Here is a 17,608-nt window from a genome sequence, read left to right on the forward strand (position 1 = left end):
TTAAAACATGGCTATTGGCTTTATTGGATTTATATAGACAAATAGAACAAGAATGGTTTTCCACATTATTTAATATGAAAATCATTTACTATCTAATTGTCACCAATGTATAATGCAGATCAGCAATAAATGTAAAAAGAAAAAAAACAATTGTCCTTTAGAACATAAACACAGATACAAAAATGTATTTTGTGCTTATGGAATTTTTCATATGGCCCAGCCATACCTTTTCATGCTAACAGGCACATTTTAACATTTGATTTGTGGTTTTCAGCCGAAGTCATGCACCTAATAGTCAGGTTAATAGAAATGAAGCACCTATACATTGCCAGCTATTTTGGTGTGACATTTCTAATTAAATTTGAAACACGAACAACTTACTGAAATCCTAATGCCTTTCACTAGGTAATGGAGAGGATACTCTGAGCACCACACATGAACCCAACAAGCCACAAACTCGGTGACAATAAATTAAGCTTCTCAAATGAAAATACTACACCGGTGGACAAATACATAGAACATGTTGTTGGATTGATTAAATACTGAGATCACATTCAGTATTAAGGAAGCTTAGCAGCTCAGTAATCATCATCATCTTCTTCTTCATCCCTATCAAGCACAAACCCAAACTCATTGTCATCATCTTCATTCTCCTCTTCCTTATCATCATCTTCATCCTCGTCTTCTTCCTCTTCCTCCTCCATATCATAATCAGCAGCAGTGTTGAGCAGGAGCTTGGTGCAGTTAATCTTACTCTCATCATCGAGGTTGACATCCTGAAGATACAAGAATTGAAGGTTTACTATCATTGTAAAGGGAAGATCTTTGACACAGCTTTTGTATGTCAATAGATTTTGCATGGTATCTGGCGACAAGACACACTCTGGTTATGATACCTCAATTTCAGGAGATGGGCATTCCAGTGCTCCTTCCTCAGTTTGAGCTCTAATGATTGATCTCAAGGCACCTTCTTCAAACTGAGACACAAATTGAATGGATGACTTTTATGATATAGACCACGAGTACCACAAATAAAATTGTTTAAATTTCAATCTCACCTTTAACCTGTTCAGCTGGTCCTGTAGCATGATTTTGATTTTGAGGAGAGTTTCCTCTTCCTTCTTCAACTCCTGTAGACGGCTGTGCATTTTTACTGGTTTTACACCAGCATTCCACAAACTGAAATTTAATTTAGATGAGATTAGATTCAACTTTATTGCCATTCCTGCGCAAGCTGAGAAGAGGCAGAGCCCCGACCCCCATCATGTGCTCTTTCTACAGAGGGACCATTGAGAGCATCCTGACCAACTGCATCACTGTGTGGTAAGGAGCCTGCACCGCATCCTGCCCCAAGACTCTCCATCGCATAGTGAGGGCATCTGAGAAGATCGTCGGAACCTCTGTTCCCTCCCTGCAGGACATTTACAGCACCCGCCTCACCCGCAAAGCCCTCAAAATAGCGGGGGATGCCACCCATCCGTCACACAGCCTCAGAATCTGAACTCTGCCCGGTCTACCCTCTCTACCTCTTCTGTCCTCTGCCCACCTGAACTCTGACGCCCCAAATACAAGCACATGCATGCGCACACACACACACGCACACACTCACAAACCAGACTCAGGGTCGCACCTGCCACCTTAGTAGCATTGGGGTTTTGTCATCTAATATATGTCTTATTTGCCTTGGTTCCCTGACCTTGACTATCTTGCACACGTCCCCTGATCTGTGATATTTGCACATTCAATTAATACTTTTTATACTGTATATACCATCGTTTTATTTAGCTTTTTATATTGATGTTATTTGTAATGTCTTTTGTAGCACCGCGGGCCCTTGAGTACCGTAATTTCGATCCTCTGTAGGTGTTACGCATATTGATATATAAGAATTGACAATAAAAGCACTTTGAACTTTGAACATATGTCAAAAAGCAACGCAATGCAGATTGCATTTAACCAGAAGTTCATAAACAGGAATTCAACAGCACATACAATATATTCTGCATGTCAGGCATGAGACGATATATAAATATTTCAGGAGAGTTCCAGGACTGGTGTCATAAAATATATATTTCAAATTCCAACTATTAGTTTTCCCCTTCAATGTGGTACATAGATATCTTACTGCGTTTGCTTCATTCAGTGCTTAATAAAAGCCAAGAGTTCTGGTAGGACAACGAGTGGCTGCTTTACCATGACAACGTGCCCGCTCACAATGCCCTGAGCATCTGATAGAATCTCAATGTGCTGGTGCAACCTCCTTAGCCCCCTGACCTGGCTCAGTGTGTTTTTTTTTTCTTTCCCAACCTCAAGGGGGTCATCATGGGTTGCCGTTTTTAAGACGGCCATGACGACGGCGCAGTGGAGGACTCCTGAGGAATCCTTCCAGGCATGCATGAAGATGTAGCAGAGAAGACTCCAAGGGGATTACTTTGAAGGGAAAAAATAATAGTTTGGATTTTAAATATAGTTTTGTGACATGCCTCGTATAACAACACAAGTGTCTTTTTTCTACAGATATGTACAGGCTATGAACAGGCTATTACGATGTATCATGACTAAGTAATATAGTATGATAGCTATGAGTAAACTATTCACTCTGTGCACTGTACTATACGTAAATTTAAACAGAATACAAGTGTACAGTACAGCAATGAGATAATTTACAGTAGATTTAATAACGGTAGTGAAGTTGAATGATGAATACAAAACGTCATTGTTTTTTCCCTCACACGCTAGTATGTAACAAAAGAGGCAGTGGACAGCCATTTGTATAAACGTATTGTGTAACATAACCTTTTTTTTTTTTTGTGGTCCTGTTCGGCTGTTAGGTCAAACAGAAAGGAAGATCTGTATTCCTTTTATGCCGGAACAGTGTTACTGTGTCATGGTGGACTTTTTAAGATGCCACTGTGGTTCCTTTGTATTCTGATGGATATCTATTGAGAATTACAGTAGTTCAGTCGAACAAAGTTTTTAAACGGGAGTGACAGAAACAATCAAAGGAGAGAGAGTGAAAAGTTAACTAAATAATATAAGAAAACAACCAAAGACAAAGGACTAGCTGTAAATAAGATGAGGAAAGTAAAGCATTATATAACTAGTACAATGACACATTAGATTCGAGTGTTTTTATGTAGCATATCCTTTAGCGCCATTCAATTTGAGCACACACATTGAGGACAGGTGGTAAGTAACAATTGTAAGGTTTCACAAAAGGAGTTGAAATGGAAACAATATCGGTTCCGAGGTCGGAATGAATGATAGCCCGCAAAATAACGACGTATTTCCCAAATGAGAATAGTAACGTTACCTCTGCTGACAATCGTTTTTACAGTTGCATATTAACGGAGGAATAGGTGACAGAAAACAATAACCTGTAGTACGTAACCTTTGTTTTGAAAATAGCGATCGAATGACGAGCCTACAACCGCAAAACTCCTTACTTCCTATTTACTTCCGGTAGTCATGCGTCACCTCCGTTTATTTGCTTTGAAGCCCGTAGGAATTTTAGATATCGACTACGGATACAGCAGTTTGTTTAAATACTGTCTTTAATTTTCTATACGATACAAGTTTACTTTTGAGGAAATACACTTTAATCATATGTTAGAAAACACGATGATTGACTGATGACATTACACATTTTTGCCTTTATTCAATTCTGCTGTATTCGAAAATACGACATTCCAAATGGACTTAAATGCAGCATCAAGCCGGGCGTGACATTTGGCGACATCTTCTGGTAACTAGCACACAGTACTCAAGTGCAATTCTTGAAAATGTTATTTTTTCTTTTTTTTCCCCCCCACAGGAAGAAACCTTCACCCGACATTTATTGCCCATGGTAATTGAAACATAATTAAAGCATGTCATGCATGGGTGAGAGACAAAAATGTCACTGGCACGGAAGTAAACAGTAGTTTACGTTGACCAAAAAACAATGTAGCAGTTTTTGCACAGGACTTGATTGTCTGATTGTCAATGCACATCCATGTTACCCAAAATAACTGAAGTGTCAAGGGATAACATTACGACATAAGGCAGCTTAATTTGTAACAAATGTACAGTAGTTCATAATTTTAAGCCTGCTCATAAAATGCAAGGGTCACACCAGACGTCAGCTAGGCTTCAGAAACAAATGTGTGCTAGCTAATGCTAATTCAACTTTGTCGCACTATATGCCTAGTTGTGACTGCTAATTGACTCTCCTTTCAGGACTTCAAGTGAATGCAATGCTAATAGTTAACATTTTCTGAGGCACACAACATACAATTGTCACCTCCTTCCTCCACAGGCCTGCACCATATGCAAATATTCGTCAGTGTTCACCCTCCATTACATTGAAGGAGAACAAGTAGAAAGGTAATAAATCACAGATGGTACTCAATGATGTGAACAAGATCTGAAATGACTCTTAATCAGTCACCAAGAAATGCTAGAGGAGTGGAGCCAATTAGGTTCTTTATAGGACTCCTTGGTTAAATCCGTCCAGATGTGAGCATTAATAATCACAGCACACTGGTACGACTGAAGACTAGCCAAAGCCCAACCCTGAGGAACAATAGACTTGTCTCTCTTCTTACACATGTCAACAGAAGTGCTGGAAGTAATAACGTCTAAGCCGTCCAATCGTAATCTTAATAAGAGTCTCGATGATACAATTTGTCAGTATTCATCTTACAGGGGGAGAAAAAAACGAAATGAACCCTTTGGGATTGCTCACATTCCTGCATAAATTGCAGTCTTCGTCTTTAGCTAATTTGATCTAACCAACCACCGCTAGTTAGAACAAATTGTAATCCCTCCACAGGTGGTTAAGGATAGACACAGTTGTCTACTTTCTATCACTGTATTGAACAAACGTTAACAACAATGATGCATAACAAGTACATTCATACACTAGCTACAGGGCCACAACACACGCTCGTTGAGAGGCACTCAACACGCAGACTAGCTAAGAGTTAGCCAGTTAACAGACAACTGTATGCTCTCATTTGCTGACTCCCACGTCACTCACCAGGCCAGTCCCACACCCATTCAAAGTCACAGATATTACAGTGCAGAACGGAGGGTGGTGCCCCATAGTGAAAAAAAATACTAGCCCCTCACATGTCCATTTGGTATTGGTATTATGCATAACGCTTTCAAATATATATAAATAATAAAATAAATATATGGTTGTTTCTCAGATTTTCATCTATTGCGGGGGGCTCTGGAACACAACCCCGCCACGATAAACAAGGGACTACTGCACCTTGCTTTACAGGCTCCACTGTATCGCATTTGTGTTTATGAATTTATTGACCATTTATTAGAGTTGATGTGTCATGTTTGTGGTTAAGTACATATCCTACTGAAACTGGAGATGTGTTTCAGTGTAGTAGCGACCTTGAGGATTTAGGGAGGTCTGACGAAGAAGTGCTCTGAGAACCCAGTGCTGCCACTGCAGCTGCCAGCTTCTCCAGCACCCACATGAGAGACCCCGCTGTGGTACCTGGATTTTCGGTGTGGTCGCTTGAAAGTAGCTAATGCGACGCAGTTATCGGCCCAGACACAGTTGTTTTCTCCTTGTCATCACGCACAATGCGCTGCTCCTCCGACAGTTCCTTCTCCAATCAAAGCCACGAGCGAGGCTTAATGGCAGCTGAAGCCGCGGCTCAGTTGCCCTGTATGTGACTGTGAGCAGCCATCTGCTATGCTTGTGGAGCGTTTGAAGGTGCTACCACAGTTTATGGAATGCCGGCCTTGCTGGGTGTGTTGGAAGAGGGGCCTCCCAAAAGGAGAGGAGGAATGGAGGCGGGAGAAACATAAAAGAGAAGGGGGGTGACCTTTGAAGAGCAGTTGGCCCAGTAAAATGAAGCGTAAGGGCATTGCAAAAGTGGAGGGATGAAGAAGGAGAGAAGATGTTTATCCAGAGTGAAAGATGTTACCTTGAGAGTTCCCATTGTAATCGGGTAGTGAAGGGTTAGACAGGTCATAAAGTTTTGTTTTTGTTTTTGTGTTTTTAAGACCTTGCCAACATTTCTGTTTCTAAACCAAAGCGTCCATTATGACAGCATTGTGGTCAGAATTGCTGCTTTGTCACAAACGAGTGCGTTATTGATTGCTGTGATTTTCTTTAGGTCAGGTGAAGGGAAGTGAGGGGTTGACAGCTCCAGGATGTTCTCTCTTAAGTGTTCCAGTGATGAGGACGGGAGCTTCGGGCGCCTGTGAAAGGAAAGACTCGTGATTCTGGAGCCTTTGTTCCCAAGGAACTACCTCAGCCTTTACATATCCGTTTCCCAACTCCCACACACATACAGTGTATTCGTGCATATCTGCACGCACACACTTTTGACCAATGTATCAAGATTGTGTTCACTCTCATCATCACCTACGAGAGACATGGATATGGATGGATACTTTGCTGGCGAATACCAAAGACGTGCTAAGGCGCAGAATGTTCTTAAAAACAATAGTATTAGATTCAGTTAAAGTCAGGAAGGGCAAAAAAACCTATCCCAGCTGATTTAGGGTAAGAGGGGTGAGGCCTGGAGGGTCACCAGCCAACAGCCGAGTATATATAGACAAATGTTTCTTAACCTTGTTGAAAGTACTGAACCCCGCAAGGGTCATATGCGCATATGGTTTATATCAAATTCAGGTGTATATATTATTTAGGCACGAAATGCACCACACGTCAGTTGCAGACAAAATAACTGTGTTCAAAGAACAAAACCAACAAAACACAAATTTCACACCAAAAACAAAAACAATTCAATTCAATGTGCTGTTAATGAATGAAGACTTGCTGTTGCCTTTCACCTTTGCATGTGCCACTCTCATATCATTTTGAAGACTATTTTTTATTATTTTTCCAGTTGTTCTGTATTAATAGCACATGCTTTTACACTGACAAAAAACGTGAACCTCATGAAAATGGGTTGTGAAATGAGCAACCTCATATTTATTTTCAATGTCTATGCATTGCCTTTGATGGGAATGTTACCCTCACCAACATGGCTGCCACGAAGGCACTTCGCTTAGCCAGGCTGCTGCCATGCACTGGTGTATCTCGTCTTCTATTCATATCTAGTATTGCTGTTAGCACTCTGAAATCACGCCGCCGACGTCGAACTCAGGTTAAGAACCACTGATGTAGACAAACAATCATTTCCACTCACATTTACTCCTACAGATCATTTATAGTCCTCAATGTCGTTAACATGCATGTTTTGGGAATGTGAGGGGAAGCCGGAGTAGCTGGAGAACATCCACGCAAGCACGGGCTGTAATGCAAACTCCACAGAGGAAGGCCGGAGCAAAAGTTGAACTCCGAACTCAACACTTTGAGGCAGGTGTGCTAAACCCGAGTACAACCGTGTTTATTAAATTACATTGCTTGTGTTTTTTTTTATGTTTTACAGATAAAAAAAACACAATACAGCTTTAGCACCCGGAATGCAAATTGTATCTTATTTTTTGTAAGTGTATATTTTATTTTTGAAATATTGAAGCAGATATAATCGTAGGATGATTGATAATAGTCTTAATCATAGATGAGCTAGAGCACTGTGGTGTGCTTCACAGGCAGTTTGTTGTCTATCAGCACTATATATGGGTCTGTGTGTGTGTGTTTGTGCGTGTGTACGTGTGTGTGTTTATGCACGTTTATAGTTTGGTGCCCATTAGCCTATGGCTATGATGCTGTTCTCATTTAGCAAATGTAGTAAGTCCATAACGCCAAAACCAACTGGAAAACGTTATTTGTTTTGCATTTTATTATTTAAAAAAGCACAAAATCCAAGAGACAAACAAGCAAAATAAAATAGTGTTCAATGTTCAGATGTGACTTCTTTATGTGGGATTGATTGAAGCTGCCTATCTGGAAAGGTATACTGTAGTGTTTAAAGTGTTAAAGATTTTGCAAAATGTTTTGATCTCACGGAAGTGGGAAAGTTGTTTTGAAAAAAAGACAAATGCCTGGAAAACTGAACAGAGGCCGAACGTGTTGGCAGATCCAGGATGTGAGGCGATCCAATGTAACCGCAGCAAAAAGACTGAGGCTGGGCTGAAATGGAATGAGTGGCTTCTTGCTGCAGGCAGGGGAATGCCACAGGTCACGGCATGAGGATTTGGCCCTGATATGATGTGGTTTGCTCAGGCAGAGTGGGCGGTAGTTTGGAACCAGACCTGCAATGAAGTCCTCGATCACAACTAAAATTTGTAAACTAATTGACCACCCGTACAGAGTGTTCTTGTTCCACTGGCCTTTCTCCATGGAGCAAGCAAGAATACCTCTACCAGCACAAGACTGTGGTGTGATTAATGACTTTCCTCTCTTGTCCTTTCGCACATATTGTAGCCCTCCCCAAGCTGGCTCTTTGACAGATCCTTCTCCTCCCTTGATACCGCAAGGTAAACACGCTCGTAATGTCAGACCAGCCAGGAGAAAATTATTATTTATTCTCCTGTTGGCGTTCTACAATTATTCTATCTTTCATTGTCTGTTGGTCAGTTAGAAACACTCAATTGCCTTCCACGTAAACTGATGAAAGATGCTTTGGAATGGGGTAAGATAATTTCCTTTGGTTCATTTTACCTCCGACTGAAAGAGTGAAATTAACACAAGACAGTTTTGGTGCATGGTACATTTTAGGTCGGCTCTCCACAGTACAGTTGGAACACTCAACCCTGATCTTGCATGCATTTTGATGCAGGATAATTCTGTCAATGAATGAACAGTGTGTTTAATCCTGTCCCATACTACTGGGTTAGCACTCAGGGTGCTCACACATGGGTTGATATTTTGGGAATCTTTACCACTGAAACGGAAAGAAATGTGTACCAAACTGAGTCGAGCTGTAGTACTTGGTGAAAACAGGGCAACATAGATACTGTATGTTCAGTTCAACATAAATAAAGGCACTTGTGTGATGAAGACAAAGGTAGCAGCATTGTTAGTTGGTTCAAAACTGTTGTTGAATCTACTTTAAAAACATGAATATAATGCAACGGCCCAGATTGTGAATACGTTCCATTCTGCATAATTTTCCTGCAAGTGTGCCACTACTGGGTGTGAGAAGAAAGTGTCTTATCATTTCATCTATAGCAAATACTGACTACAAAGATATTGGAGCATTTCTTACATTCTTCTCTGAAAGACTTTGTTGAATTGGTATGAATTCTCTTGCTGATTGTCTTCTGCTACTCAATGCCTTGAATAGAAGTCAGTCACAGTTAGCAACATAAAACCATTAAAGATTGCAATTGTGAAAACGGCAAACCTTGATCTAGAGCTAGGCAATTAATTGATTGCGTCAGACTGATTTTTTAAAAAAGGTTTTATTGAATAATGGAAAAAATATGTTTTCTCTTAGCTCCTTATGTAGTTCAAAGCAGGTCCCCGCTGATGCCCACTGATGAAATGGTGGTGAACAGAGAGGAGTTATTTTACAAAAGAGTAAATGAAGTAAATCCCACAAAGTGGGTGGGGGGAATCCCAAAAACAAGACTTTGAATAATGAAATTGTCATTAGCTTTTTTCTTTTTATTGAAGGGGAGGAAAATTGTAATTGTAATCAGGAATCTGACTTTTTCAGAAAAATAATTGGAGATTTTATTTTAAGGCTGTATTGCCTTATTTGTTTTAATGGATAATGACTTTAAATAGGCGGCACGGTGGGCGACTGGTTAGAGTGTCAGCCTCACAGTTCTGAGGACCGGGGTTCAATCCCCGGCCCCGCCTGTGTGGAGTTTGCATGTTCTCCCCGTGCCTGCGTGGGTTTTCTCCGGGCACTCCGGTTTCCTCCCACATCCCAAAAACATGCATGAATTGGAGACTCTAAATTACCCGTAGGTGTGAATGTGAGTGCGAATGGTTGTTTGTTTGTATGTGCCCTGCGATTGGCTGGCAACCAGTGCGGGGTACACCCCGCCTCCTGCCCGATGATAGCTGGGATAGGCTCCAGCACGCCAGCGACCCTAGTGAGGAGAAGCGGCTCAGAAAATGGATGGATGACTTTAAATACAGTACAGTATAGTCAATTAAACACTGAAAAACAGTCTATGAACATGGAGAACATGCAGGTGCATATTAAGTGTTCAGTCTGCGGTTATGTCAGACATGGCAAAATTCTGTTTTTTGGTGCTCAGCAGATAGGATGTCCTGTGGTACATTTGTGAAGTCCAGAAGTGTAAAGATTTGATTTCAACAGACAACTGTGAGGATGGCAACCTATGCTAATGGCGGTGCAAGGCTGAGAGGACTCATTGGTTGGAGGAATGTGTGAACACGGTGACAAAACTACTTATTTACAGGCACGTCTCACACCAGCAGCCCAAGTGCAAACCCAGAGAATACACAACTGTGTGTGAACGCTGTAGTGTGAGCACCGCTTGCTTTGATCACCCCGACTTGAGAGTGGTCCAGATCTCCTCGTACACCGCCCATCTTGTCCGATATCCTGAGTGTACAAAGTGAGAAATTCCAAACATGCGAGTTGCCCAGAGGTGCGTAGAGTAGCCAAATATTGTACTCAAGTAAGAGTACTGTTACTTTAGAATAATATTACTCAAGTAAAAGTAAAAACTAGTCATCCAAATATTTACTTGAGTAAGAGTAAGAAAGTACTCATTGAAAAAAGTACTCAAGTAAAGAGTAATTTGTGAATAACTTCAATTTTTTAAAAATGATTTTTAATCAGAGCATCCATCCATTTCTATCCATTTCCAACACCGCTTATCCTGGTTGGGGTCACGGGGCGCTGGATCCTATCCCAGCTTACTTCAGGGGAAAGGCGGACTACACCCTGTACTGGTTGTAATCAGGGCATGGACATCAAATTAATAAAAAAACAATAATATATGGGAGTCGACACACACCTGCCACCATATAAATTTTTAAGTGCCCAAAAACCAACAATGCATAGATTGGGCCCTACAAAAACATTATTTGCTTTATTCACTTAAATGACTTAATGAAGAAGCTGTTTGCTGACTAGACTTCGTGATTGTGTGTGCGTGTGCGACGCCATAGGGATATTGCTAATTTTGCCATACCCACTGCCAAAACAACAGTAGAAACATCTGCAACTTACCGCAAGGGGTTTTCTCAAGTTAGAAGTGGGTTGAAATGTCCAAGTTTGGGCAGTCACAATTGACATGCATGACAAAGCTGTTATTTTTTTGGTCTGTAAACACACTCCCGCGGCTGTTCCTCCCCAAAAAATGTGTCATTTTGATTGGCTCGGGAAGGCGACGTGCATTGTCATGTAATTGCCTTGTGTCGTCTGATTTGTGAATTGGAGTCAAATGACACTAGTGATCCCATGTGATCGGCACAATGGGCGCCCTATGCGGAAGTCAACGATGAAGTCTAAAAATAGACGTGCACACGCATGAATGGATAAATAAAAGTGCCGAACGGGATGTCGATCCATTGTAACGGAGTAAAAGTATCGATCCTTCTTCACATAAATACTCAATTAAAAATAAAAGGTACAGTGCATTTAAAGTACTCTGATAAATACAGTCTATCGAAAATGTTAATTGAGTAACTGTAACTTAGTAAATATAGAGTAACGCGCTACATTTACTCAGTTACATTGCCCGTGACTACTGATAACCTATTTTCAACTTTCCCATGCTGTGGGCCTCTTGGCACGATACATTAAGTTTTCCTCTTACAGTCCAGGTTCAGTAACCAGTTCAACACCACAGAATAGTTTGTCTTGGACTGGTTTGGATTATTATTTTATATTTGTGAGCCCCTGGGTTGTGGCTGTGATTTCATATTGACTTTTTGCACTTGGAACGCTGACACCACTGTGGGGACTATGTGTCATCAGTTTATTGCTGATTGGATTAAATTAACTTGATTACAGATTCTCGACACACCGTAATAAAACATTGGTGTTTATTCAAGCCATAATCTCTAGACATATAAATACCATCTATTACTGCCAGATTCGTCATGTGAATCAGATAATATTGTTGCTTTTGATTGTAGTCCAACTTGTCACTATTTTTTATGTGGCTGGATAAAATATGTCCTCTCTTTTCACAACTAAAGTCTAAAGTTCTGTTCTATGTTTAAAAAAAAAAACATCATTTCCCGATCACGTCCCACATGCCGCTCTACAAAGTGATTTTTAAAATGGCTGATTCGTTTACACTTCATAAAGCTCATCAAAATTCCAATGAATCAGGAAACTTGTGCTGACTGCTAAAGCACTATGTTTGACAGCTGATAACCCCCGAGAGTATGAAAAGAATACTCTTATTAAAAGTTCTCTTTATACCAAATTCCTTTCATGTGAAATTTTCCTCCAACTCACATTGGACTGAAAGAAGGGACAATTAAAAGGAGACTAGGCTCTTTTGAAGTGTTGTTTTTATTACACATTTTGAGTGTTTGCTTCTTTAAAATAAACAAATTATTGTCTCAAAACATTGTTTTTTACTGACTTCTATGTGCCTGATGAATTAGTACGAGCGTAATTACTAACAGCTGGAATACAAAAACCTTGTATTTTTCTACCCTAATACTGTGGTGCCTTGATATATGACCCGATTTACGAGTTTTTCAAAATAGGAGCCATCAACAACGGAGAAAGACAACGTAACAATATTCACAGGCATATTTTCTTTATGCTCTGTGAAAAATGACTAATATTCCAGCAGTTTACTGAGTCTCTTTGGCTACCTTCACACTGGAGTGCATGCTGCCCAATTTGGATTTTTTTTATCAAATCTGACGATTTTATGTAGTCGTTTACATTACAAAAACAACGCCTTTGGAGACGGCTTATGATAGAGAAATGGACATTCAATTCACGGGCAACAGCTCTGGTGGACATTCCTGCGGTCAGTATATGCCAATTGCACGCTCCCTCAGAACATGCGACATCTGTGGCATTGTGCTGTGTGATAAAACTGTACATTTCAGAGTGGCCTTTTATTGTGGCCAGCCTATGGCACAGCTGTGCAATAATCATTGCTGTCTAATCAGCATCTTGATATGCCGCACCTCTGAGGTGGGATGGATTATCTCGACAAAGGAGAAACGCTCACTAACTCAGATTTAGACAGATCTGTGAACAATATTTGAGGGAAATGGCCTTTTGTGTATGTAGAAAAAGTTTTAGATCAGGAGCTTAGGAGCAAAAACAAAAGTGTTGTGTTTATATTTTTGTTCAATGTAAATGTACTTGGTTACATGTATAAGCGCAGATGATGAATACATACAACTTGCTGTGTTGACACACACTTGAAGTGGTCTGTCATGACTCTGGGTTACATTGTTGGGCCAGGCAGAAAGTGTTACGGAGGGGCTGCGGTGGGGGGCATTGCTAGGCAACTTGGCGTAATGAGCGCAGGGCTCAGGACCTGTCTGCTCAGTGTTCCAGGCCCTGACAAGAACAGACAGGCTGGCCCGGGACGGCCTGCGTGGAGCTGCCACCACGGCCACCTGCTCACAGCAATCATCACCAGCGCTCTGGGAAGCCACTGATGCAGCATACAGCCCCAATTAAGAGCTCTGCATGTCCCCCTTCAGCCAGCCATCACGAACACTGCAGTGACTCTGACAAGGCTGCCTTTTTTCCCCTGAACAATCTCTAATTAACAACATTGGTAGTGGCGATGTTGGGCTGCTGAAGAGGCTGGGCCTTTGCTCGGGTAATCAGCTTAAATACAAGTTTATTTCCTGGCCCCTGTGCCTCGCTGCTTCCAGCAGCGATTGCATTTTTGGATCTGTTTATCTCCAATTTCCTCTCACTGCTAATGTGTCTTGCAGACACACTGCCACTTCCACTCGAGGTGACGTTGGCTGATCCTGTGATCTGACAGCTTCAGTGCAGTGATGAAATTTGGTTTTGAGCAGTGACATAGTTCTCAATGTATCGTGGAGGAAAAACTGGCAATAGTACCTTTCATGAGAATGGATTCAATAATTGGATATTTTGTTTAGGATAGAGGTCCCATCAAACCCAAACGTGGGGTGAAATGTAGCTTGAGAGGTGACCTCCTTACCAGAGCAGGATTAAGTGTGTTTCAGCTGAGGGCAGAAAAGGCAGTGGAATTTCCTTTCTTTGGGGAAGTGTTATTGTTGGATAGAGCAAGCTGCATAGAGCAAGCGAGATGAAAAGTGATGCACGGCTGCCACTACTGATTGTATGGAATTATGTCTAATCATGTGTCGCGACAAATTCAACAAAACTTCATATTGGCTGTTGGACCAGACGTGGCAAATATTGTTGCAGCTGATACTGTATCCGTGTTATTATAGAATACATTTGCCTCTGCATTTTTCATCCCAGCGCTGAGGGTGTATTTTCTGGTTTACGCAAAGTGAAAAATGGATTTCCATCGTTCAGTTTTCCACGGCTTCATGTAATTATTAAGGTTTGTTTGTAATGATACATCAGCCGTGGCACACGCAGTGACTCTTGCGGTGTACTTTCTGAACACTCTATATTTCTTTGATCAGTCCCCCCTAGCTCCTTTAAAGATATAGTCCTTTTGCATAGGATTAAATTGTTGCGGTCAATGCTTATTTAGTGTAACGTTCTTAGGATGTAATACTTGTATTTGATAATATAATAGGCGTTGCCCCTCTGTTTCTGTGGGGGAAGTGAGTGTCTGTGAGTTTTAAAGATTGGTCGTGTGGTTGTAATTTTCTAGGCTTGTCTCATGCTATGCATGTTGTAGGGTTCTGTCTGTTCCAGTCTATGCATTGATGACAGGGGGATAATTCACTGACTCAGCAGCAGAGGGTGCCATTTATCACAAGCCCGTGAAACCTCAGCAGCGCCTTTGAACACACAAATAGCAAGCAGTCCAGTTTTGTTTAAAGAACGATTTTCAAACAATATTTTGAATAGTTTTGGACATCCAAAATAAATCTCTCTTTGAACTTTCATGGCCAAAAAGGGTCTGTACACATTTTGAATTGAAGGTGTTCAATGAACTTTCTGTATTATTTAAGTTAAATTGTATGTAGTGATGGATGCACTGTATGTAGACTGGGGTGTCAGTCGCAAGCTTTAGGCAGCTAATCCAGAGGAAGCCACTTGAGGAGTTCCTGGCAACACCTCTCAGATGAGACACAATGCAAACATAACATTTCCTGTACCAGTGAAGTACACAACCAGGTAGCTTGTTCAGAGCTTGCATCATTTATGTTCCGTGCCTTACAATTCTCTTGTATATGTTGATTTGGGAATGGGGTGCTCACGACACTTGTAGCATTTCTCAGGTAACCGTATTATTGAAGTGTCATTGATGACTATTTTTTTTATTTGATTCTCTTTGTGTGTGTGTGTGTGTGTGCACGTGTGCGTTTTTTAAGGAATTTAGGAGGCTGCGTTAGCTGAGTGAGGGCTGCTTTCATTGCCTGCCACGCATGGAAACTTGCACATTGCCCACCACCCAATCTTTTCCTGCACTAGCAGTGCTTCAGTGCAAGAGGTTCAACCAATACATACATGGGTGTGGAGTTGAAAAGAGGGGAGCTGGCCCGTACCAAACCTCTCTCTTCGCCTGCATTAGGTCATGGGCTAATAAAGGGGAGGGCGTCAGTCACCACCTCAAACCCCTGTGCTCTGGTAGCGCCTCTATGATTGATAGTTAGGAAACTGCCCTTTTTTCCACTTTCATGAACGATGAATTTGTACAGGAGAATAGAGAGGTTGGATGCTGTATCTCTCTCACACTGCCCCTGGTAAAATGGGGATTTACTTTAGGTTAATTTACTAACTAAAACATGGCGTGACACTCTGTAGTCTGTTGATTGGTTGTTGAGAATTGGCAATTCGTGTGGGTGATGACTGTGTGTTTCATTTACAGAAGATTCCTGTCACTTTTCTCTTCCTCATTGACTTCACTAAAAAGCTCTAGTATAGTGATGCCTTGAGATATAAGGTTAATTTTTTATGTGACCATGTTGATAAATCAAAACACGTTTCACACTGAAATTAATGTAAATGCCATTAATCTGTTCCAGCATTCCCCCCCCCCAGAAAAGAAACAACCTTTCTAATGTGTATTTTAATGAGGCAAAAAAGCACTCCATAATACTGCGATTTATGTTAAAAATGACATAATTACATGGAACTGAAAAGAAATAACGTGTTTTTGTCACACTGCATCATTTGAATGGCTGTTGTGCTGCTCTTTCTGGTGTGCCTGCCTTGGCCATCTGGGGGCAGTATAAGACATCCATCCATTCATTCACAATACCGCTTATCCTGTTCATGGTCACGGGGTGCTGGAGTCTATCCCAGTTGACTTCGGTCGAAAGGTGGACTAAACCCTGAACTGGTCGCCAGCCAGTTACAGAGCACACATAGACACAGACAACCATTCACACCGTCGCTGAGTGGGAACTGAACCTACGCTGTCTGCACTTAAGTCAGGCGAATGTACCACTACAACATCAGAGACCAGTATGAGAGACAGATATACTGCTCATTGAATCAGAATCAGAATCAGAATCATCTTTATTTGCCATGTATGTCCAAAACACACAAGGAATTTGTCTCCGGTAGTTGGAGCCACTCTAGTACAACAGACAGTCAATTTACAGAACACTTTGGGGACATAAAGACATTGACAAAAAACAATTGTGCAAAAAGATGCAGAGTCCTCAATCAGTGTGCAAATGGAGCAGATGCTACTCTGACATGAGTGGCCAGTATATGCAAATAGTGCAGCATGGCGAGACAACTACAGTGAGTGCACGAGTAATACATAATTGGCCCCACAGAAATGTGACAACGAACTCAAGTCAAAAAATTGCCAGCTTGTTGTAATGGAATTATAGGTTAGGTGTTTAAGAAGTTGATCGCAAGAGGGAAGAAGCTGTTGGAATGTCTACTAGTTCTAGTTTGCGTTGATCGGTAGCGCCTACCTGAGGGAAGGAGCCGGAAGAGCCGGTGACCGGGGTGCAGACGGTCCGAGAGGATTTTGCACGCCCTTGTCTTAGTTCTGGCAGCGTGCAAGTCCTCAATCATGGGGAGGGGGGTACCGACAATCCTTTCAGCAGTTTTGATTGTCCGTCGCAGTCGGAGTTTGTCCTTTTTTGTAGCAGGACCAAACCGGACTGTGATGGAAGAACACAGGACTGATTCGATGACCGCTGTGTAGAACTGTCTCAGCAGCTCCGGTGGCAGGCCGTGCTTTCTCAGAAGCCGCAGGAAGTACATCCTCTGCTGGGCCTTTTTGAGGACGGAGTTGATGTTGTTCGCCCACTTCAGGTCCTGAGAGATTGTAATTCCCAGGAACTTGAAGGTCTCGACGGTTGACACAAGGCAGCTGGACAACGTGAGGGGCAGCTGTGGCGAAGGATGCCTCCTGAAGTCCACGATCATCTCTACCGTCTTGAGCGTGTTCAGCTCCAGGTTGTGTCGGCCGCACCACAGCTCCAGCCGCTCCGCTTCCTGCCGATATGCAGACTCGTCACCGTCCTTGATGAGGCCGATGACAGTGGTGTCATCTGCAAACTTCAGGAGCTTGACAGTCGGGTTCGCTGAGGTGCAGTCGTTCGTGTAGAGAGAGAAGAGCAGCGGAGAGAGGACACAACCTTGGGGCGCCCCAGTGCTGATGCTGCGTGTGGATGAGGTGG

The 17,608-nt window shown here is 41.9% G+C and overlaps 1 protein-coding gene across 2 annotated transcripts; it reads right to left on the bottom strand.

The window, feature by feature from the left end:
- Positions 1–53: 53 nt before the first annotated feature.
- On the bottom strand, positions 54–3,451 carry snapc5 (small nuclear RNA activating complex, polypeptide 5). 2 transcript variants are annotated; one of them, XM_061675952.1, is made up of 4 exons: positions 3,314–3,451; positions 1,059–1,179; positions 897–977; positions 54–776 (listed from the first exon to the last, which is right to left on the bottom strand). In XM_061675952.1, the coding sequence occupies exons 2-4, from the start codon at positions 1,146–1,148 to the stop codon at positions 579–581; spliced, it is 369 nt and encodes a 122-aa protein (XP_061531936.1). In that variant the 5' UTR covers positions 1,149–1,179; positions 3,314–3,451; the 3' UTR covers positions 54–578. The 2 variants fall into 2 exon arrangements, with proteins under 2 accessions (XP_061531936.1, XP_061531937.1); XM_061675953.1 differs by having other exon boundaries at positions 3,392–3,440.
- Positions 3,452–17,608: the final 14,157 nt, after the last annotated feature.

This window comes from Phycodurus eques, chromosome 5, assembly GCF_024500275.1.
Source record: "Phycodurus eques isolate BA_2022a chromosome 5, UOR_Pequ_1.1, whole genome shotgun sequence".
NCBI classification, from domain to species: Eukaryota; Metazoa; Chordata; class Actinopteri; order Syngnathiformes; family Syngnathidae; genus Phycodurus; species Phycodurus eques.